Source organism: Oncorhynchus mykiss, chromosome 1, assembly GCF_013265735.2.
Source record: "Oncorhynchus mykiss isolate Arlee chromosome 1, USDA_OmykA_1.1, whole genome shotgun sequence".
In the NCBI taxonomy this organism is placed as follows: Eukaryota; Metazoa; Chordata; class Actinopteri; order Salmoniformes; family Salmonidae; genus Oncorhynchus; species Oncorhynchus mykiss.
Genome location: NC_048565.1, coordinates 63,752,662 through 63,775,645, shown reverse-complemented (window position 1 = coordinate 63,775,645; position 22,984 = coordinate 63,752,662). Strand labels below are relative to the sequence as shown.

Sequence of the window (22,984 nt, the reverse complement as noted above, 5' to 3'; positions counted from 1 at the left end):
GCTAAGAACCAGGATCTCAAATGTTCTACTGCTTGTTCCTCTTATAGAATATTAGCTCAAAAGTATTGTGGAGGTCCTGCGCCAAAATATAAAACTGTACCCACACCTATTTCTGTCCAAGTCAAGCACTGGCTGAACCAGTGTTTGAGGATAAGAGCCTACATCATGTGAAGAATCACGCCCATTTCATTTAGCACAAGTATTGGCAAATCCAAATCTATAAAATTCTTGTAAAATATTTTTCTCAATTAACTTTTCTTTCCTACTGGTTGGAAATGTGTATATTCCCCTCCCCATTCTGCTCTCACATAAAGAATCTGCATGTTGTTCAAGGCAGAGCATAATTCACTGACGCACTCTCAGACTGTGGGCAGGCATGATGAATGCCCCCCTGGGCTGCTAAGGAAGTTAGTTTGTCATTGTTGCCAGTTAGTTCATCATCAGAGTGATGAACAGTTGTATTTGGTGCAGCCAAAGGTTTAGAGGGAAATAATTAATATATGGTAACAGGAGGCTGTAAATATAAAGCACTTTTATCTCGCTCCAAGTCTTCATTCTCTAGATCTGTTCAATTCAACCTGGCAAACAGTCAACCTGGCAAACAGTCGTTAAGGAGCATAAGGTAAATACAAATGAAAGAGCACACCATTAGACACAACAGCAGCGTGAAGGTAATGTTTATGGTAGCTTCGCTTTCTGTTGATCTGCTACTCTGAAACAGTGATAGGGAGAGTTAAAAAGTACTACATTTTTTTCTCGATATTCATTGGCTGCTGCCTAACTCAAATGATTACCTTCATCTGGTTAACAAAATCAATATTCTATGATGGGATAGCCATTATGAGTTTACATTTGCATCCATTAACTTCACACTGTGGACACCACAGACACAGATATTTGACAGTGCTGTGTGTGTGCCTATGTATATGTCAGTACTTGTGTGTGTTTGGCTGGGTCTCAATGCACGTGCGTGCCTGTGTGTTGGACTCATTCCTCCTCTCTGCTGACGGGCTGACTGCTGCATGCCAGGGTTCAGCTGGAATCAGTCAGCTTGTCGGATCATCAAACACCGTGATGAAATCGCAGAACCCCCATTATGCCGTTTAGAAGTACGATGGGAGATGATTCATTTCGGAAGCTTTGTTCTGGGGCCTCATTATTATGTTTCTTAGCTATGTAGACAGCCGTATTCCTCTGCCTTTCTGACATATCATTTATTGACATGTTCTAGGTGTGTAGGTGGAAAGTGAGGGATGTATTTATCTTGGCCAGGTTGCAGTTGTAAATGAGAACTTGTTCTCTACTGGCCTACCTGGTTAAATAAAGGTGAAATAAAATGTATGACCTCTGTGTCCCAAATGGCACCCTATTTATTTACATATGCTCTAGATGTGTAGGTACAAAAGTAATACACTATATAGGGAATATGGTCCCTGACTTAACCTCGGTCTCCTGCTCAAAGGAACAACATTGGAGAGCCCCATGTGGCGCCATTGCGTCGGTGGCATTATATGTGCATAATAACCACTTCTTACAACCTCATACACTGTATACCCTGCCTTATAAACCTGACTTCAAAACACATCCCGCTTTCACTTGCTTGTAATTCTAACCTAATATTATAATGATGATTGCTATAATCCTGTATATTTCAAATGATTACATCATTTGACTTCTACTGCAGATATAAAAGTTAACTCCCACACTGGCCCTCGTGGAGGTCCACTGTCAACCAGTATGCTATTGATTTAGACTTTCATTTAGCTGATGAATGATCAAACCCCCCAATCTCCAACATGAATATGCATGTTTCTACACTTTGATGTAATGGTACATTGTCAGTTATGAGACGTTACCAGTTGCTCCCTTAACTCCCGCTCTGGTGCCCTGCAATGAAATTGTTAAGTCACTCAGCTTCATAACCAGGTTACCATGGATACACTTGAAACGGTGTAGCTATACCTCCTCTTTGCTGCTGCGTCATAAATTGGGAAAGGCACTATGAGCCAACATCTCTCAATGGTTATTGCTATAAACGAATATGGCCCATACTTCATGGAAATGTGAGTCACAATATATTATACATGTGCTGTGCTGATAATTACAACGCGATAGATGTGTCAATTTCAGGCTGTTGTGAATTCAGTGTATGCAACTGAGTGGTACTTAAAACACTACACTCACTGAAATTACAGCCCTTTCAGTGGACTGACCACAATTGAGGGGACTGTCATAAAGACGACACACAAAAAGTGAAAATGTGATAGTACCTGGAGAGGTAATTGAATGAGTAGATATGTAGAGTACACCCCCAGGTCACTCATTCCACCTCCGAGCCAAATCTTAAATTACAATCTGCACGGCCACAAAGCAGCTACTATTGTTTAAATTAAAATCACATTGTTCTAGAGCAATAGGCTATCTGGTAGTGATAGTATCGCAATATTATTTGTTGATGATATTATATTTGATTCTCTGACTCCCAAGTAAAACATTTTTTTTTTTTTTAACAAACAAATGATCGGTTTTAAAATTCCATTTCAATTCACAATGAACCCTCGCGCTGCTGCCAGCAACGGATTGGGTCTTAAAGTGCGTCCCTTTCAGATGGTTAATCATTGGACCTGTACTACCATTACTGTACTTAAATTCCACCTCGCAAAGTTTGTATTGCCATACAGGATGTTGCTGTTGAACACTGTTGAACACGACGACGTGGTGGTGGAGAGTCTACTCCAAAATAATTGATTCCTCGAATCCCTGCACGTCGACTCCCGGTGTCGACTCTCATTTCTGGGTGTCAACATTCGATTCCACTTGGAACAGAGGCGACTGATTAGTTGCCGTACTTCCAAGAACACAAGCAGACATCTTTCATAGCGAGCTAACAAAGGAACAGATAGAGATGGGAGGGGCACAGTGTAGGCAGATCGGTCACCAGGCAGACAGTCAGAACCGTGCATTAGGCCTATCTATTGGCAATCAAAAGCTGTATCTCGCAATGACATTATGTATCTCGCAATGTCTCGCAACTTCAGTAAAGCAGGGCCTATCAGCAATGAATAGGATAATATTGATATGAGCGAGATGCAGCGCTTCGCTCTCACACAGTCACACACTATACGCACATGTGCACGGGTTAGCTTCACACTGTTCACAGCGTGGTAGCCAGGGCACTATAAAACAGCAGAGAAGTTGAGCTTCAGCTCTTGGTTGCGGAAATTGACCCACTACTATGCTGCTAACTTTCTGCATCTACGTTATATCACTGAGTCTACTTTTACATTTCACAACCTTCCCCAGGCGTTTATAGTCTATTGTCAAGTTAGGCTATAACACGGAAAATAATATGTTTTGTGATATCTGCACTGTGATTTAAATCTCTACGGGATTTTTCTGAACGTTAAAGATCCCTTTTTATTTTTTTTAATTTTTTTTACATTTTAATGTTGAAAAGTTTTCTCAGCCCCAGTATCTGTTTGCAATACATATAGAATAGTGATACATAATAGAATCGCAATACATACCAAATCGGCACCTATATCGCATCGTGAGATTCCTGGCATTTCCGAGCCATGTTATCTGGGGAGATTGCTATTTAGTATTAACTCTGAGAGATGCTGCTAAAGATGCACAAGTTGGTAGTAGTGACAAATATTTAATGCCCCCTGTTTTATTATTTCTGGCAACAGAGACCCTCTTTATGTCTGAAACAATACGGTCTCTTGGTCTCTTTTTCGATTGGCAGAAAAAGGAGGATCTGTAACTAAGTCAGGGACCAGTAGTATGTGCTTTATTGTACTGTTATTGTTGTCTTTTTGCCCCACAGCCTCCTCGACTAAAATGATGAAGGTTAAAACCAATCGTAGAGTAATGGAATGCAGAGATCGGACTGAATGGAACATTTTTTTTCTTCTTCTCTGGAGTGGGCCGAATGAAGACACACCCATATGACAGCCGAATCCAAAGTTGTGGCTTTATTTCACCTTTATGGCAAGTCTAGCCGTAGCAATCCCACTTCATCAAAGTGATAACCAACTGTTATTACAGCACCAAGTGTCCAATCATCCATCGTTTGTCTGAGCTTTGCAGCTGATAGGGCAAGGATATTTGGTGCCCGAAATTTCCCGAACTTTGGAATAATTCCATACGGCCATGTACGTATGTGGGCAAAATCCTCACATGAGCAACAACAAAAAATGCTTTGGGCTGGATCCTGGCTTCATGGTAACCATTCATATAGAGTGTTTCAGAAAATGATGGATTGCAAGTCATTCATTTTAATAAGGTGGACTGCCACTCAAGTCATTCAGCTCTATTGTGAGTGAACGCATCATGTACTGCATGAACAGGTATTGAGTGGTTTAGGGAATTAAATGAATGACTGAATGAATAACTTACATTTTGAAATTTCACTATTAGATGACAGCCGTTGTCATTCTTTCAGGGACTCAATTTGTCTTTCACTCCTTTTGATTTAAAATGAATATGGAGTGTTTTAATGCATCACAACGTTTACAGTACTAGTACAGCCTCTTCTTCCTTGCGACATTCAAGAAGCATGTCTTTGTTCAGCTAAGATCTATCTCAGTACTGCAGTGCAGTCTATAAGAAAAATGCTCCCGGGGCAAACAGCTCTGTCACCCCAGCTGTTTAATTTACTAGGAAGAATTATATAAATACAGGCACAGCATATTCTATGTACCCACAGAGAGGCTTCATTTCTAACAGTTTGTCTTTGGATGAACCAAACAAATCCAATGTTTATTGACTAGGAATGATTGTCAAACCTGGCACAGCATAGTCCTATGTACTTAGGCTCTTAATCATTTATAACAGTTTCTCTTAGCTCCTTTGTAACTCAGCTGGGAGAGCATGGCACTTGTAACGCCAGGTTAGTGGGTTCAATTCCCGGGACCACCCAGGCGTAAAATGTTTGAACGCATGACTGTACGTCCCTTTGTATAAATGTGTCTGCTAAATGGCATGTTATTAATCCAACAATATGATATTTGCCACATATTTTAACATGTGGAAAGATCGTTTCATAGTGTATTTCTCTCAAAAGTGAAAGAAAAATAGTGGAAGACAGTTCAGAATTGGGTATGACTGTAAGAAGAGAAATCTGTTTCCAAGACATAGCAGCCACAGTGTTCTGTCTCCACAGAGCCTGTTGTGTTTCCTGCCTCACTCCAATCTGCTCTCAATCCAAACCTTGTCTGGGGGAAGCAGCTCGTTGGCATAGCAACCATGTAGCCTGTTTAAATTTCTCTCACTATGTGAGTGAGTAATGCTAACAACACACCACTGAGCAGAACTATAATGCTCAAGAGAGATGGGCCATTTAAGCTTCAAACATGGCAATCATTTTGAGAGAATTATGTATTTTTGATGTGGAGTCATCATATTAGATTGTGCTACAGCCTAACAATTGCTAGAAAGAACTTCTAAAAAGGAATTCCCATGTTCTCATTATGCTTAGTGTAAGCAAATGATGTTACTTATCACTAGACATAGTGCGTGACAGTAGTCTTTCAGAAACACATGCTTGCGCACACACAAACAAATAAACACGCGAACAAACACAAGGATGAATTTTCTCTGACTCACATTTACCTAAGATTTGGCTCGAAAAAGTGTCGTGTTCATTTTTACAGCTGAGAGATATTAATTTTCATGGCACTTTAGCTTGACATTAATTTGAGTGATCTGATTACATGGCAATAGAGCTCATACGGACAGACTGACTCTCTCCTATTGCACTTCCCTTGACATCAACACAACCGAGTTGTTGTTTTGCTTGAAAAACATTTACGGGAGTAATTGTTTGTTGGACCTCTCGGTGTAAATGTCTTCTGTCTGCCAGTTATCAGAGATGGCTCATAATCCATTGTGGACCTGAGGACGGAGCCAGTGTTAAGCATGGGCACACTCTGAGCTTCTGATTCACTGTTTGCCCTGGGGCAGGTCTGTGGCTGAGTTTGCCCTGTAGGCCTAGCTGATAGCATGTATGGCCTTGCATCAAGGAGCAAGAAGGGGGAGTAGAGTCAGTGAGCTTGTGTGTGTGTGTTTGTGTGTGTACATGTGTATCACCTATATCCATGTAGGCAGCTCACCGCCGACAGCCAACCTTGAGGGAAATGAAAAGTGACTCCTGGCATTCGCCTGGATGACCTCTGTGTGAAATGTGAAAACAACAAGAACTAAAAGAAGCATGTGCTCTCTGAGGTATAGGCTATAGAGAGGCTACAGCATGCCACGTTTCAGGAAGGGGAGGGGATCAGGGAAGGTCACACGGTGGCGCTGCGCCCAGTTAAATAACTCTGAAGTGTGAAGTCCCCAGCGAGTTCTTCAGGCGAATGTAGCCTAACTACCTTCTTAGGTCGTTCCCGGAAGGACTTAGAGCGTTTGTTAAAGCAAGGCCTTGTGCATGCCATAGACAGCACATTCCCAGGGCTATAAATCCCTTTGAAATGTCTGGTAAAAAGGATGAAAAGATGCAGAGAGAAGATGGGCTCGTGAGATAAGATATCCATGCAGTGTTGTGGTATTTGAAACGATATGTGTTATGAGGTGAGGTCATCTGTCATTCCTTACCGTTTGAGATCTGTGCCCATCATAAAACGTCTCGGAGTATGACTGCTGATCTAGGATCAATTTGGTCTTTTAGATCATAATGAATAAGATTATATATGGACACTGAGGAACTGATCCTTGATCAGCACTCTTACTCTGAGACCCTTTGTGAATATGAATCCACATCCTTGAGCCACCCCTTCAAGGATTCCACTATCCTTCACCTGTCCCCGACGACGTCACAGATCAAATCCACTTTGACGCAGCCTGGGGTGCCTTTTATCCCAGAGATTTTTAGATATAGACTGCTTGCTTAAGCCTTTCTGGAGGAAAACCATATAACCTAAATGGTATCTCTCTCTGCAGGATGAAAATCTAAAGATTCATCTATCTCTGCAGGATTTGAATCAATAGCCTTTCAAGTGTGAGTAAATGCAGAAACGAATAACTAACTAACCCTTAAAACCTCTTTGGACTAGGGGGCAGTATTCTGATGTCTGGATGACGAGCTTAGCCAAAGTTTGGACACAAACTTTTGACTGGTACTGTATATACAGTGCATTCGAAAGGACTCAGACCCCTTGACTTTTTTCACATTTTATTACTTTGCAGGCTTGTTCTAAGATGGATTAAATAGTTTTTTTTCCCCTCATCAATCTACACACAATACCTCATAATGACAAAGCAAAAACTGTTTTTAGACATTTTTGCAAATAAAAAACAGAAATATCACATTTATTCAGACCCTTTACTGAGTACTTTGTTGACGCACCTTTGCTAGCGATTACAGCCTCGAGTCTTCTTGGGTATGATGCTGCAAGCTTGGCACACCAGTATTTGGGGATTTTCTCCCATTCTTCTCTGCAGGTCCTCTCAAGCTCTGTCAGGTTGGATGGGGAGTGTTGCTGCACAACTATTTTAAGGTCTCTAGAGATGTTCGATCGGGTTCAATTACGGGCTCTGGCTGGGCCACTCAAGGACATTCAGAGACTTGTCCCGAAACCACTCCTGTGTTATTTTGGTTATGTGCTTAGGGTCGTTGTCTTGTTGGAAGCTGAACCTTCGCCCCAGTCTGAGGTCATGAGTGCTCTGGAGCAGGCTTTCATCAAGGATTTTTCTGTACTTTGCTCCGTTCATCTTTCCCTCAATCCTGACTAGTCTCCCTGTCTCTGCTGCCGCAAAACATCCCCACAGCATGATGCTGCCACCACCACGCTTCACTGTAGGGATGGTGTTGGCCAGGTGATGAGCGGGGCTGGTTTCCTCCAGACATGACGCTTGGCATTCAGGCCAGAGAATATAGTTTTCATGGTCTGAGAGTCCTTTAGGTGCCTTTTGGCAAACTCCAAACAGGCTGTCATGTGCCTTTTACTGAGGAGTGGCTTCCACCTGGCCACTCTACCATAAAGGCCTGATTGGTGGAGTGCTGCCGAGATGGTTGTCCTTCTGGAAGGTTCTCCCATCTCCACAGAGTAACTCTGGAGCCCTGTCAGAGTGACCATCGGGTTCTTGGTCACCTCCCTGACCAAGGTCCTTCCCCCTGATTGCTCAGTTTGGCCGGGCGGCCAGCTTTAGGAAGAGTCTTGGTGGTTCCAAAATTCTTCCATTTAATAATGATGGAGGCCACTATGTTCTTGGGGACCTTCAATGCTGCAGAAATGTTTTGCTACCCTTCCCCAAATCTGTGCTTCGACACAATCCTGTCGCTGCGCTCTTAAGGGCAATTCCTTCGTCCTCATGGCTTGGTTTTGCACTGACATGCACTGTCAACTGTGGGACCTTATATAGAAAGGGATGTGCCTTTCCAAATCATGTCCAATCAATTGAATTTACCACAGGTGGACTCCAATCAAGTTGCAGAAACATCTCAAGGTTGGTCAATGGAAACGGGATGCACCTGAGCTCAATTTATAGTCTCATAGCAAAGGTCTGAATACTTATGTAAATAAGGTACTTTTTAAAATTAAGTTTGTATACATTTGCTAAAATATATTTTAAAAACGTGGTTTCACTTCACAATTATGGTGTATTGTGTGTAGATTGATGAGGATTTATTTTCATTTAATCAATTTTAGAATAAGGCTGTAACGTAACAAAATGTGGAAAAAAGACTGGGGTCTGAATACTTTCCAAATGCACTGTATACATTTCTTATTGTTATTATTATTTGTTTTTATAAGGACTAGCTAAAAAAATAAGATCAAATGTACAAATTATCCAATGGAACAAGTTTGCTCCATGGATCAGCTGGCCAAGTGGACATAAGGCTGAACACAGGACGGAAACGACCCCTTAACCATAATATATGTGAGGGAAATAGCAATAATATATGCCATTTAGCAGCCACTTTTATCCAAAGTGATTTACAGTCATGCCTATAATACTCTCTTTATTTATGGGTGGTCCCGGGAATTGAGCACACTATCCTGGCATTGCAAATGCCATCTTATACCAACTGCGCTACAGAGGACCACTATGACAAGGGGGATGGGATGAGAATAGAAAATAAGGAAGAAAATGTTCATCTTTCCCATGTTTCAGCACAAGGGACAGTTCCAGTCCCTTCTCTTTCCTCACCCAACTCTTGCCCCTTCCCTTGGTACTAGCTGGTGTCAGGCTTCTTTGACGTCACACACATCCATAACCTCAACAGACGTCATGCACCTATAGAAGTTTGAATGCTTTTTTATTATGTTGTAGAATCATGGTTTTACCCAACACTGTTTCTCTGTTGATTATTCTCCCTGAATATCCGCAATGGTAAATGGTAGGTGTCCAAATAAATGGATGGATAAAAACACATCACTATCTTGTTGTGTTGGAGTGGAAACACATTCGCATAGCAAAAATATGCATTTATGTTGTCATAATAATGTATAATATTTATTAAACATTTATCAGCAAAATATTAATCAGATCACATGAATTATGTGCAGGCTGCATTCTCATATGCCCCTAAGCTGCTGACTGTAGCACTTTGGGATCCTTTTATATGATTAGACTTGAACTCAGCTATGTTAGGAATGCTTACTCTGGGTAGGGTCCTCCTAAGTGCACTCAATCCATCCTGACCCAACGCACAATGTAAGGCCTGCCGCTACTCTTTTTAGAAACGGTGTTTCCCTCCCAAAGCTCACAAAGGGTAATGTTAGGGGATTCCATGGTGTTTAAAGGCTGTGAGGGGAAGATAAAGTGAGTCCGGTTGTCTCTTTAAATCAACGCTGCAGAGCTGAGAAGGTAAAGCCTTGATCACACCTACAGTGATTTGCGCAAAAATGGAACGTAGCATCATCTGGATATGCATGCAACAGAAAAAAATCAGATTTCACCTTCTGCTACTATTTCTGTCAAGCTGTCTAAGCATATAATTTGATGCATATGTTCGATAAATCCAACGTATGCCCCACACAGAAAGCACTGCTACTGCCTCTGCAATGTAATGTTGTAAGGAAAACGCAGCGTTCAATTGGAAATTAATGTACTTTTGGTGTACCAAAACGCAATCACTGCTGGTGTGATCGAGGCGTAAGAACAATTTCCACCTCTGCGGCAGGGAGCCTGACCAAATAGGCGCACGAGAGCGCTTCAGACATAGCCTACTGAGTGAAACCCATTCCCATGGTTACTTGTGCTCTTTGATCGCTTCCAATCTTGGAGAGGGAAGCAAAATTGTCAATCTTACTATACTGGAGTGATAATTTTCAGCGCATCTCTAGCGAATGGTTTATTTAATTTAAATGTTGTCCTTTTTTATTCCACCCGCAGAACTCGGTCGCAGTCGCCTCAATCCATTTACCGCTGGCTGGTACGCCTAGCCCCTCTGCGTTGCAATCTGTTGATAACTCGACTTGCAAGCTGCAGTTTATTGTCTTTCGAAATGGGAAACTCTTTCCTTGCACAGGGAATTCGTCAAATCTTGCAGATGATGGAAAACGTAGGAGCGTTTCGACACCAGTTGCTTTCACCAAATTAGGTAAGAGGAAATGCATGCATTTTATCATCATGGCTCGGATGTCAACGCTGTCTACAACTATGATCTGTCGACAAACACAGGAACACGCACATGCATAAGAAATTGGAAAAAAAGTGCGCAGCTTGTAGAGATCTGATCCATATGACAAGTTAAACGCATAGCCTAATTCACACCACATTTGAATGATTTGTAAATGCATGTTATTTCCGTTACCACCCTCTTGATGATTTCTGTGCCAGATGTTTAATAACTTTTACATGTTTAACATAAACATGTCAATGAAAGATAAATACAAATAATGAAAGAAGGCAGAATGAATCATAATTGATGGCTGTCTGACAACAGTAACATTATTGTGTGTGTTTGTGTGTTCGTTTGTGTCCATGCGTCTTGGATGTTGCACTTAGACTTTCCACTTGGTTTCCCTAATGTAATGTTTTGCTTTCTTGCAGATAGGTGCACCCTCGGGAGCGCGGTGCACTCGGTTACCATCGCTCTCAGGCACTTCGCGCTGGGTGTAGACCCCACCGCAGCCTATTGGGATTTTGACCTGCTAGATGGGCACGGTGGCTGGCGGGCAGAGGGGTGCCACATAACAGACTCCCTGGGCAGCACGACCACCATTCATTGCACTCATCACAATAACTTTGCGGTGCTAATGGTGAGTACAGAAGTGACCTTATTACAATCCTCGCACAGGACACATTGTCCCCGGCTCTCGCGGGTTGTTGCTTATAATGAATCAAACACATGATTTTGCACGAATCAGTAGAGCCACGTGCTTTATCAAGCACTTCGTGATATTAAGGGACCTTTCCCAATTTTGCTTTATTGTTTGTTGTAGCCTAATCCTGCGGAGGAAAATGTAATGGGGAGATGCGCAATGGAACCATGGCTGGGATGGTATTACTCGTTTTTTGGAAACACGAAGTTGGTTCTCTTGTCTGCTACCTCTGCTACCGCAGCTCAAATCGAAACCGTGCTCAATAGAACGAGCGCCTTGTCAGTATTCGCCTGCAAGCGCAAGTGGTGTAGCCTGCTAATTGTTTGCAACCTTCTTCCACCGAAATGTACGATTGTAAAGCAAGCCATCTTTAAATCTTTCTCGCTCAAGTTGGTCATGGTGTTGTCGCTGTGTGTATTTCTGAATACCTTCTCCTGTCGACGTCTCCTATGAAAATAGATTTCATGAGGATAATACCGACAGCGCAATGTCATCGCATCGCTCAGTCGTTCCATAGTGCCTCTGCGCCTAGTCCGCGTTTGGACAGACAGGAATTCTCCGGATGTTTACCGAAGAGTGGGATTCGCTAGATTGGGAGGTTAGTCCTTATAGTGAATGAAAGTGGTGTTCTGTGGAATGACGGTGTTTTTCAGAGTTGCTTTAATCTGCACATTTTACGAGGCTGTTCAATTTCGTTATTTTTCCTATGAAATGAACCGGGTTTGAAAAGCAGAAATTGAAGAGTTGCTTTGTGAGACAGGGGAGAAAAAGCGGCATAGTGAGGGCAAGGGATGGTGTGCATGGAATACCAAGCTGTTGTCAAGTAGAGCGCAGATGTCAGATTGTCATTGCGTGGGGCTGTGGCAATGTAGGCTATCAATTTAATATACAACCTGGGCTATGGGAAATGCTTTTCACTGCATGCACTTGACGGCACGCCTTTATTGGGTATGTAGTGGCTGTCAGCGCACGAGCAAAGTGAGATCGCGAGACAATTTAGTGAATAGACCTGACAGCAGATTAATGATTTGAACGTCAAGGCCCGTCAAATGGAAGTGCTGGTCGTGTTGGGTGGGTGTAGCTGTTGCAGTCTGGTCTCTCTAAGGAGAGGATATTATGTTTTTTATTCGGGTGTTTATGCCAGAGACCCTGCGCGCCTTACTAATGCAATCACCACACCCGCAGTAGACTCTGCAGTGCCCGAGAAAAGGACCCATATTTACAGACTCGTGACATCACTCTCTTTTCGGCGCTATCTCTGTTGCAGTATGATTTCTCGCTCCTGTTTGGCTCTGGAGTACTGAACCTGTTGCATGATTTCCTCATGTCAAGCTGGAACTGTTCTGGTAATGTGTTTGATATATCACCATATAATCTATCGTTACCTGTTTGTTAACTGGTGTTAGGGACTATGATCATTGATGCAGGTTTGGACCACCCAAATAAACCTGACACAGCTGCCTCGATGCAGAATGACAACAACTCAACTGTGTCAATGCAAATCTAGTGATCTCAACAAGTTGTAAACTCTACCCAAACTTGTATTCTGGTCTCTAATACTAATGCTGAATAGATGCACTGTTAATATCAGAAAGAGCAAGCATTTAATTCAGACATTTTTCTTAGTGTATGTAGCTGTGGTATTATCATCTCAGATGTCCAGCATGGGCAGTTCTGCAGCACAGTGTGATTGGATGGTACAGTATTCACCTCTGAGGTGAACCACTGCCAGGACTGCAAAGAAGTAGAGCAAACATGACACGTCTGTTCTCAAATTTCCTCAAATAAGTGGACCACAGTCAAATCTCTGCTAGGTGCAACACGAGGATACCATTAGAGGACAAATCTACAACTTTTAACAGAATGACAGTGGGGTCAAACAATGAAAGACAGCTCTGGGAGATAGCAAGGTGAGAAAACCATCATCTCGTCTGAAAGGCACACGAGCAATCTCCAGCTCTAATAATGTATGCAGTTCTCATTCAGCACTTTGGGGCTTGTGTGGAGATGATTAGTCTACAAATGGCGTGACAGACCAATACAATTGTCCCTGGGGATTGGTATCCAGTTATGGTTTGTTATTTAAAAGCAATTTAATGAGATGCTTTTGACTTGGCTTAGGAAAATGAAATGTTAGTCTCTCGAGTAGACCTGTGACCAGAATGCTAAATGAAAGGGAGAAGGAGAATTGTATTGCAGGTGCTCTTTGTCATCCTTGTCTTTTGGATTAGCCCCTGGATATGAAGAGGATTAGCCCCTAGATATGAATATTAATGTAGATGTGAAAACTTTGGGTCTTGGAATAGACAGCAGGTAAATTGTTAATAGCACCTGTTTCATTATTGTTTGTGAATACCAAATTAAATTATAAGACAGAAGTTGGTATTGGGCTCATTAAGGAAGAGACGGGGAGCTCCCTTGCTGGGTTGACTGTCGAGTCATAAATTGGAAAATCAAAGAGATTGGAGAGCCAGCATCATGCCATTCAGGTTTCAGCACCATGGACCGTTTCAATCACATGCTACTGAATACACCTTAATACCTTCAGTAGAATGCTGCTCTCCTGGTTTCAGCACCATGGATATCCCCCTCTCCCCCCTCCCCCCCAAGCATCCTTATGAATCCCACAGTTCTATGTAAGATATGTTTGTTTCTGGACCTAAATGAAATTGGAAATATATGTTGTGGCATGCTGGGCCCCATGTTTCAACATCCTGGACAGTTCCAGTTGTGCCGTTGTCTTGCTAAATATGAGTCTACTCCTCTACGTAATGTTCTAGTCTATATCTTCTACGAGATGTTTGTTTTTTTAGTAACTGAAAGAGATGGTAGTGCGTACGGCCCAGTACATCACTGGGGCCAAGCTTCCTGCCATCCAGGACCTTTATACCAGGAGGTGTCAGAGGGAAGGTCCTAAAAATTGTCAAAGACTCCAGCCAGCCTAGACTGTTCTTTCTGATACCGCACGGCAAGCGGTACCGGAGCGCCAAGTGTAGGTCCAAGAGCCCCCCCCCCCGGAATGCCGCTGCTACTTTCTGTTATTATCAATGTATAGTAACTTTAATAACTCTACCTACATGTACATATTACCTCAATTACCTCCACACCGGTGCCCCCGCACATTGACTCTGTACCGGTCCCCCCGAAATATATCCCCGCTATTGTTATTTACTGTTGTTCTTTAATCAATTGATATTCTTATCTCTTTCTTTTTGTTTAGGTATTTTTAATAAAACTGTATTGTTGATTAAGGGCTTGTAAGTAAGCATTTCACTGTAAGGTGAATGACAGGGGGGGTCATTGTTGTATTCGGCGCATGTGACATACAGTTTGATTTGATTTTGACTCCCCAGGTTTCAGAACCATGGACAGATCCAGACACCCCTGCTCGCTCTAGCCTTCTTTGGGAATGCCAAATTATATAGTAAAATAAATTAACATTCTATTTGGATTGAAAATACATGCATGCTCTAGGTTTCAGCACCATGGACAGTTCCAGCTGTAGCCCTTCCCTAGCCCAGTCCATCCTCTCTGTGTGTGTTCTGTAGCCCACGAGGCCTGTGTCTGTAGGGCGGGCAAGGCTGATTCATTAATTTACAGCATTGCAGCCTGATCGTTCATCTTCATCAATGACAGTCTTTTTTCCTCTTAACCTGTGTGTATGTTTTTCACCGTCAAACATGCTGGCATTTTTAGATTGGTCTAAACATGAGGTATAGTCTGGGAGGCATGTTTTCTCCATGTGATTGCTCCAGTGCTCCAGCCTGTTTAATATGCAAGGACAGACCTTTACAGAGAGCAGAATGCAGGGAAAAGCCGGATTTGTCAGTATCCAATCATTACAAAGGCTCAAAAGTGGTAAGCCAATGGAAGAGGGTCTATTCAGAGATCTATTTCTATAGTCTGTAGGGCAGGCTGACTGTGTAATGCTGAGCGGACACACAGGGGGAAAAAGACTTGGTTCAGCATTGCAATTAATACTAACTGGGTTTTGTTTGGGAATGAAGCAAAGCAGGTGAGCCGTGCACTTTTAATTCCTAGAATACACTTTTTACCATGTAGTGCACAATCTAATAACTAAAACATGGAAATGAATCAACTATGCATACTGTAAATAAAGGACATATTTTGGGAGTGGATTGTAATCCGTATTGAGAGTATACCAATGGCAAGCAGGAGAGACAGTGTACACGTACTCCCTTTGTCTCATCCTTTTTATCGGTTGGCATCATTGTGGTGGAATTATGCATGCGCACGCACGCACACACATGCACTGCACACACAACCCCCCGCCCCACCCCTCCCAGCTGTGTGATAACGATGAGGGTTAGGGCAGAGCTGACGATTTGTGAGCCACTTACCCGTGCTTACCTCTGACCCCTAGCTCTCACCCACTCTTGTTTTAAAGATGGATGCGTACGGAGCGGACATTTCCATGTATGCGTAGGCGATCGGAATCACTACGCCTTCTAGTTTCTGACTGAGAGTCTAGGCTCATTCAGTCTGCTGCGCGGGAACATAGAATCAATTCCCCTTTCATATTGTCTGAGAGGAGATTTCCAAAGAGTTTTTGAGCTACTTAAGGACACCTGGGGATAGATTATCCTTTTAATTTGAAAGTGCCACAGTTGCTCAGTCAGTTTAACGCTATTATAACGTCTAGACTATTAAGAAAATCGAATTAATACACAGGTTAATTGTTTTCCTTTCCCCACATATTCAGATGCCATTCTGTTGGTATGATAGTCAGTAGTTTTTTTTCTTCACACGAAGCTGTTGGGTCGATGAAGAATCAGGCCATCTGTGTTATCTGCGGTTGTATGACAGTACCATTGAAGTTTTGATGACTGAAGTGTGTTGAAAGGGTGTAATTTCTTGCTCTGTGATACACACGGGCCAGGAGTGTTTCCTTACCATGCGACATGATCAAGAACATTTAGGGCACAGAGTTTTTCCTGGCCAGGTCAAATAGTCAGGAAAAATGTCTGGCCCCATATGGATCCTGATAAATGATGAGGTCACTTTTCTGATCTGGGACCAGTTTTAATAATCACCATACGCCTAGGGAGGTCTAGCAGAGTCAGTAATCCTCACTTCCATAACAGATTCCAACTTGCCAATAATTTGGCATGTGATGGTGATTGTTTTCACCCTGAATAATGAGTCTCAACTGCACGGCGTGCCATTCATTTGAACGTCAACAGATTTGCTGGGGCTTTGCTGTAGTCAGCCAATAGTCAGTGTCGGGGCTTATTTTTCACTGACACAACATATTGGATGGGATGGGAAAACCTCCCTCGTATTTGATCCTCCCCTTCTTTTGGTTACAAATGGCATTGCTTTTAACCTATTGTTTTTCAAATGACTGTTGCTGTCCTCGGCTAAGTATAGGAAAGATTATAACACTTCTGCTCCTAGCAAGAAGGATGTTTCAAATTAATATGTCTGGGTACACAATCATAGTTGGAGTGATCCAAAGAAAGTTAATAGGCTATTCAATGGTTTCACAGTTTTAATGTTGTTTCTAGAAAGCGACTGATTCATTGGCAGCTAAGCAGCGATATGCTTGTATGGACAGCACCATTGCGTTGCACTTCAATTGTAAAACTGTCCATGCTGATGAACGCTGTTTATAAATGATAATGGTGCTGTTGAAATGACATTTTTATTCTGATGTGATGTGTCATGCATAACTTTAACAGTGCTACATTTCAGTTGGCTAGGACATATGTTTTTACATGGGAAAGGGTTGAATAAGAGGAACCATTCAGTATAGATTTCTCATATGGAACCACACGCACGCACGCATGCACACGCACACACTGAGTGTACAAAACATGAAGAACATCTTCCTAATATTGAGTTGCACCCCCAACCCTTTTTGCCCTCAGAACAGCCTCAATTCGTCGGGGCATGGACTCCAAAGATGTCGAAAGCATTCCACAGGTTTGCTGGCCACGTTTACTCCAATGCTTCCCACAGTTGTGTCAAGTTGGCTCTCTTTTTGGTGGTGGGCCATTCGTGATACACACAGGAACCTGTTGAGCATGAACAACCCAGCGGCATTTCAGTCCTTGACATAAACCGATGCACTTGGCACCTAAATCTTTTGTCTTGCCAATTCACCCTCTGAATGGCAGTACAATCCATGTCTCAATAAAAAAAATCCTTCTTTAACATGTCACTTTCCCTTCATCTACACTGATTGAAGGGATCATAGCTTTCACCTGGATTCACCTGGTCAATTTATGCCATGTTCTTAATGTTTTGTACACTCAGTGTATATGTAAGTTATCATTTTGATTAAAGTTACTTGTAACCTTCATACTCAATTCATGTAATCTACAGTAGCAGTGAAGAGTATAAAAATGCATAAAATAATCTCATATTAGCAGATTCCAGCCATGTTAAGAGGAATAGGGACCCTCTCCCAACAACTGTTCCCCACCAGCAGCCCTCCTAGCCATGGCCACTTCACTGTTCATCCACCCCAAGAACTGCCCCTGTCGAAATGAGGACAGGATATTTTTTGTATAGATTGTTTTGGGGCGACAAGGGCGACAGCTCTTCCTGGTGTACCACACATAACGAAAAACGCATTACAGACAAAATATTTTACAATTGACATACATTTGAAAACATGAACATGCGTAGGTGTAATAGGTGGCAGGGAACTCAGGCGCAGGAGAGTCAAATGGAGTGTAAAATGGAGTCTTTTAATAAAGTCCACGGAGTATGCTCCATAACACTAAATGTACATAAACACACAAACATGGGTACGAGGACCCGACGTGCACCTATACAACAATCACACTACACTGACAATAAAACAATCTCTGACAAAGACATGAGGGGAAACAGAGGGTTAAATACACAACAGGTAATGAATGGGATTGAAAACAGGTGTGTGGGAAGACAAGACAAAACCAATGGAAAATGAAAAAAGGATCAATGATGGCTAGAAGACCGGTGACGTCGAACGCCGAGCACCGCCCGAACAAGGAGAGGCAACGACTTCGGCAGAAGTCGTGACAGTACCCCCCCCCCCCCTGACGCGCGGCTCCAGCTGCGCGTCGACACCGGCCTCGGGGACGACCCGGAAGGCGAGGTGCAGGGCGATCCGGATGGAGACGGTGGAATTCTGATAACATGGAAAGATCTAACACGTCCTCCACCGGAACCCAGCATCTCTCCTCCGGCCCGTACCCCTCCCAGTCCACGAGGTACTGAAGGCCCCTCGCCCGACGTCTCGAATCCAAAATGGATCGAACAGAGTACGCCAGAACCCCCTCGATGTCTAGAGGAGGCGGAGGAACATTACGCACTTCAGCCTCCTGGAGCGGGCCAGCCACCATCGGCCTGAGGAGAGACACATGGAACGAGGGGTTAATACGGTAATGAGTGGGTAGTTGTAACCTATAACATACCTCGTTCACTCTCCTCAGGACTTTAAACGGCCCCACAAACCGCGGACCCAGCTTCCGGCAGAGCAGGCGAAGGGGCAGGTTTCGGGTCGAGAGCCAGACCCTGTCCCCTGGTGCGAACACTGGGGCCTCACTGCGGCGACGGTCTGCGCCAATTTTCTGGCGCCTTATGGCACGCTAAAGGTGGACGTGGGCTGCCTCCCAGGTCTCCTCAGCGTGCCGAAACCAATTGTCCACCGCAGGGGCCTCGGTCTGGCTCTGATGCCAAGGAGCCAGAACCGGCTGATACCCTAATACACATTGAAAGGGAGTAAGGTTAGTGGAGGAGTGACGTAGCGAGTTCTGAGCCATCTCTGCCCAGGCCACGAACTTCGCCCACTCCCCCGGCCGATCCTGGCAATAAGACCGCAGAAACCTACCCACATCCTGGTTAACTCTCTCCACCTGCCCATTACTCTCGGGGTGAAAACCTGAGGTAAGACTAACTGAGAAACCCAGACGCTCCATGAACGCCTTCCAGACCCTTGATGTGAACTGGGGACCACGATCAGACACTATATCCTCAGGCACCCCATAGTGCCGGAAAACGTGTGTAAACAGGGCCTCTGCAGTTTGTAAGGCTGTAGGGAGACCGGGCAAAGGTAGGAGACGACAGGACTTAGAAAACCGATCCACAACGACCAGGATCGTGGTGTAACCCTGTGAAGGTGGAAGATCAGTCAAAAAATCCACCGACAGGTGCGACCACGGCCGTTGAGGAACGGGTAGAGGTTGTAGCTTACCTCTGGGCAGGTGTCTAGGAGCCTTGCACTGGGCGCACACCGAGCAGGAAGAAATATAAATCCTCACGTCCTTAGCTAAAGTGGGCCACCAGTATCTCCCGTCAAGACAGCGCATCGTCCGACCTATCCCAGGATGACCAGAGGAGGGTGACGTGTGAGCCCAATATATCAGTCGGTCGCGGACAGCAGACGGAACGTACAGACGACCAGCTGGACACTCAGGGGGAGAAGGCTCTGCACGTGACGCCCGCTCAATGTCCACGTCCAGCTCCCACACTACTGGCGCCACCAAACACGAAGCTGGGAGTATGGGAGTGGGATCCATGGACCGCTCCTCTGTGTCATACAGCCGAGACAATGCGTCTGCCTTAACGTTCTGGGAGCCTGGTCTGTAAGAAAGAGTAAACACAAAACGAGTGAAAACCATGGCCCACCTTGCCTGGTGAGGATTCAATCTCTTCGCCTGCCGGATATACTCCAGATTGCGGTGGTCAGTCCAGATGAGAAAAGGGTGTTTAGCCCCCTCAAGCCAATGCCTCCACACCTTCAAAGCTTCTACGACAGCTAACAGCTCTCGGTTCCCCACATCATAGTTTCGTTCCGCCGGGCTGAGCTTCTTTGAAAAGAAAGCACAGGGGCGAAGCTTCAGTGGTGTACCCGAACGCTGAGAGAGCACTGCTCCTATCCCAGTTTCGGATGCGTCCACCTCCACTATGAATGGTAAAGAGGGATCCGGATGAGCCAGCACAGGCACCGAAGTAAACAGAGTCTTCAGGTGCTCAAAAGCCCTGTTCGCCTCAGCCGACCACTGCAAGCGCACCGGGCCCACCTTTAGCAGTGAGGTAATGGGAGCTGCCACCTGACCAAAACCCCGGATAAACCTCCGGTAGTAATTGGAAAACCCCCAAAAACGCTGCAACTCCTTTACCGTGGTTGGAGTCGGCCAATTACGCACGGCTGTAATGCGGTCGCTCTCCACTCCTGAAGTCGAAATCCGATGCCCTAGGAAGGAGATGGATTGTTGGAAAAACAAGCATTTCTCAGACTTGACATATAGATCATGCTCCAACAGGCGGCCAAGCACCCTGCGCACCAGGGACACATGCTCGGCGCGTGTAGCAGAGTATATCAGAATATCATCGATATACACCACTACACCCTGCCCGTGCAGGTCCCTGAAGATCTCATCTACAAATGATTGGAAAACTGATGGAGCATTCATCAACCCATATGGCATGACCAGGTACTCATAATGACCTGAGGTGGTGCTAAATGCCGTCTTCCACTCATCACCCTTCTTAATATGCACCAGATTGTACGCACTCCTGAGATCCAATTTTGTGAAAAAACGTGCCCCGTGCATTAACTCAATAATCGTATTGATCAGAGGTAGCAGCGGGTAACTATATTTCACTGTGATTTTATTAAGACCTCAATAATCAACGCACGGGCATAAACCGCCATCCTTTTTTTTCACAAAAAAGAAACTCGAAGAGATGGGTGAAATGGATGGCTGAATGTACCCCTGACGCAGGGATTCAGAGACATATGTCTCCATAGCCTCCGTCTCCGCTTGCGACAGGGGATACACGTGACTCCTGGGATATGCAGCGTCTACCAGGAGATCTATCGCACAATCCCCCCGTCGATGGGGTGGTAATTGAGTCGCCTTCTTTTTACAGAAGGCGAGAGCCAAATCGGCATATTCGGGGGGAATGCGCACGGTGGAGACCTGGTCTGGACTTTCCACCGTAGTAGCACCAACGGAAACCCCTAAACACCTACCTGAGCATTCTCGCGACCACCCCGTGAGAGCCCTCTGTGGCCAAGAAACAGTGGGGTTATGACAAACTAACCAGGGTAGGCCTAGCACCACAGAATACGCAGGAGAATCAATAAGGAAAAGACTAATCTTCTCCTTGTGACCCTCCTGCGTTATCATACACAAAGGTGCGGTTACCTCCCTGATAAACCCTGACCCTAATGGTCGACTATCTAAGGCATGAGTAGGGAAAGGCATATCCACAGGAACAATAGGGATTCCTAAACTATGAGCTAGACTTTTATTAATGAAATTCCCAGCCGCACCCGAATCTACTAGCGCCTTATACTGGGAATGCAGTGAAAAATCAGGAAAAGACATTCTGGATGAGAATGGTGCCTACTCACCTGGGGTGACGCCAGAATGCCCTGCCTGCCCTCTCTATTCCCAGAGGAACCAACCCGGTACCGACCAGCAGTGTGCTCTCTGCGACCTTGAATGGTGCTCGAGCGGGAACCCCCTCGGGTCTCCCTGCGCACCATCCCTCCCTATTCCATAGGTTCGGGAGAGAGGGTGTGGGAGGATGGAACAACCAGACCCCGATCTAGACGTCCACGAGTAGCCAGCATGTTGTCCAGCTTGATGGACATGTCCACCAGCTGGTCGAAGGTGAGGGTGGTGTCTCTACAGGCCAGCTCCCGACGGACGTCCTCGCGTAGACTACAACGGTAATGGTCGATCAGGGCCCTGTCGCTCCATCCAGTGCCGGCAGCCAAGGTCCTAAACTCCAAAGCAAAATCCTGTGCACTCCTCGTCTCCTGCCTCAGATGATAGAGAAGCTCACCCGCTGCTTTGCCTTCAGGTGGGTGATCGAATACTATCCGGAATTGGCGGGTGAACTCCTCAAAATGGCCCAGCGCCGCATCCTCCCTACTACACACAGCGCTGGCCCATTCCAGGGCTTTCCCGGTGAGGCATGAGACGAGGGCGGAACTCTTCTCACGGTCAGATGGTACTGGGGAGGCCGTGGCTAGATACGAGTTCAGTTTAAGGAGGAAACCCTGGCAGCCGGCAGTATCTCCGTTGTATCCCGTAGGTAGGGATAAATGGATCCTCGATTCCGGAGAGGAAAAAACGTTCACGGGAGATTCCGGTTGTGGTGGTGGTGGCGCTGGAGAAACTCCCTGTCTCTCCCAGCGATCCATTTTCATGACAATGTGATCCATGACGGAGCTGATAACGTCAAGCTCCCTCGCTTGTTCCTGAACGCGTTCCTCCAGCTCCATGGGCATAGTGTCCTCTCCTGCTGACTTCATATATTGGTCAGAGATTCTGTCATGCATAGGTGTAATAGGTGGCAGGGAACTCAGGCGCAGGAGAGTCAAATGGAGTGTAAAATGGAGTCTTTTAATAAAGTCCACGGAGTATTCTCCATAACACTAAATGTACATAAACACACAAACATGGGTACGAGGACCCGACGCGCACCTATACAACAATCACACTACACTGACAATAAAACAATCTCTGACAAAGACATGAGGGGAAACAGAGGGTTAAATACACAACAGGTAATGAATGGGATTGAAAACAGGTGTGTGGGAAGACAAGACAAAACCAATGGAAAATGAAAAATGGATCAATGATGGCTAGAAGACCGGTGACGTCGAACGCCGAGCACCGCCCGAGCAAGGAGAGGCAACGACTTCGGTAGAAGTCGTGACACATTACAACTAGGTCAGA

At 44.7% G+C, this 22,984-nt stretch overlaps 1 protein-coding gene across 2 annotated transcripts in view; it reads left to right on the top strand.

The window, feature by feature from the left end:
- Nucleotides 1–22,984, top strand: part of LOC110526836 (adhesion G protein-coupled receptor A3) — a 286,109-nt gene that overhangs the window by 205,070 nt on the left and 58,055 nt on the right. For both annotated transcript variants that reach the window (XM_036982670.1, XM_036982667.1), the window contains exons 13-14: nucleotides 10,342–10,549; nucleotides 11,002–11,210. In XM_036982670.1, the coding sequence (XP_036838565.1) occupies nucleotides 10,342–10,549; nucleotides 11,002–11,210 (417 nt within the window). The remainder of the gene's footprint in view (nucleotides 1–10,341; nucleotides 10,550–11,001; nucleotides 11,211–22,984) is intronic.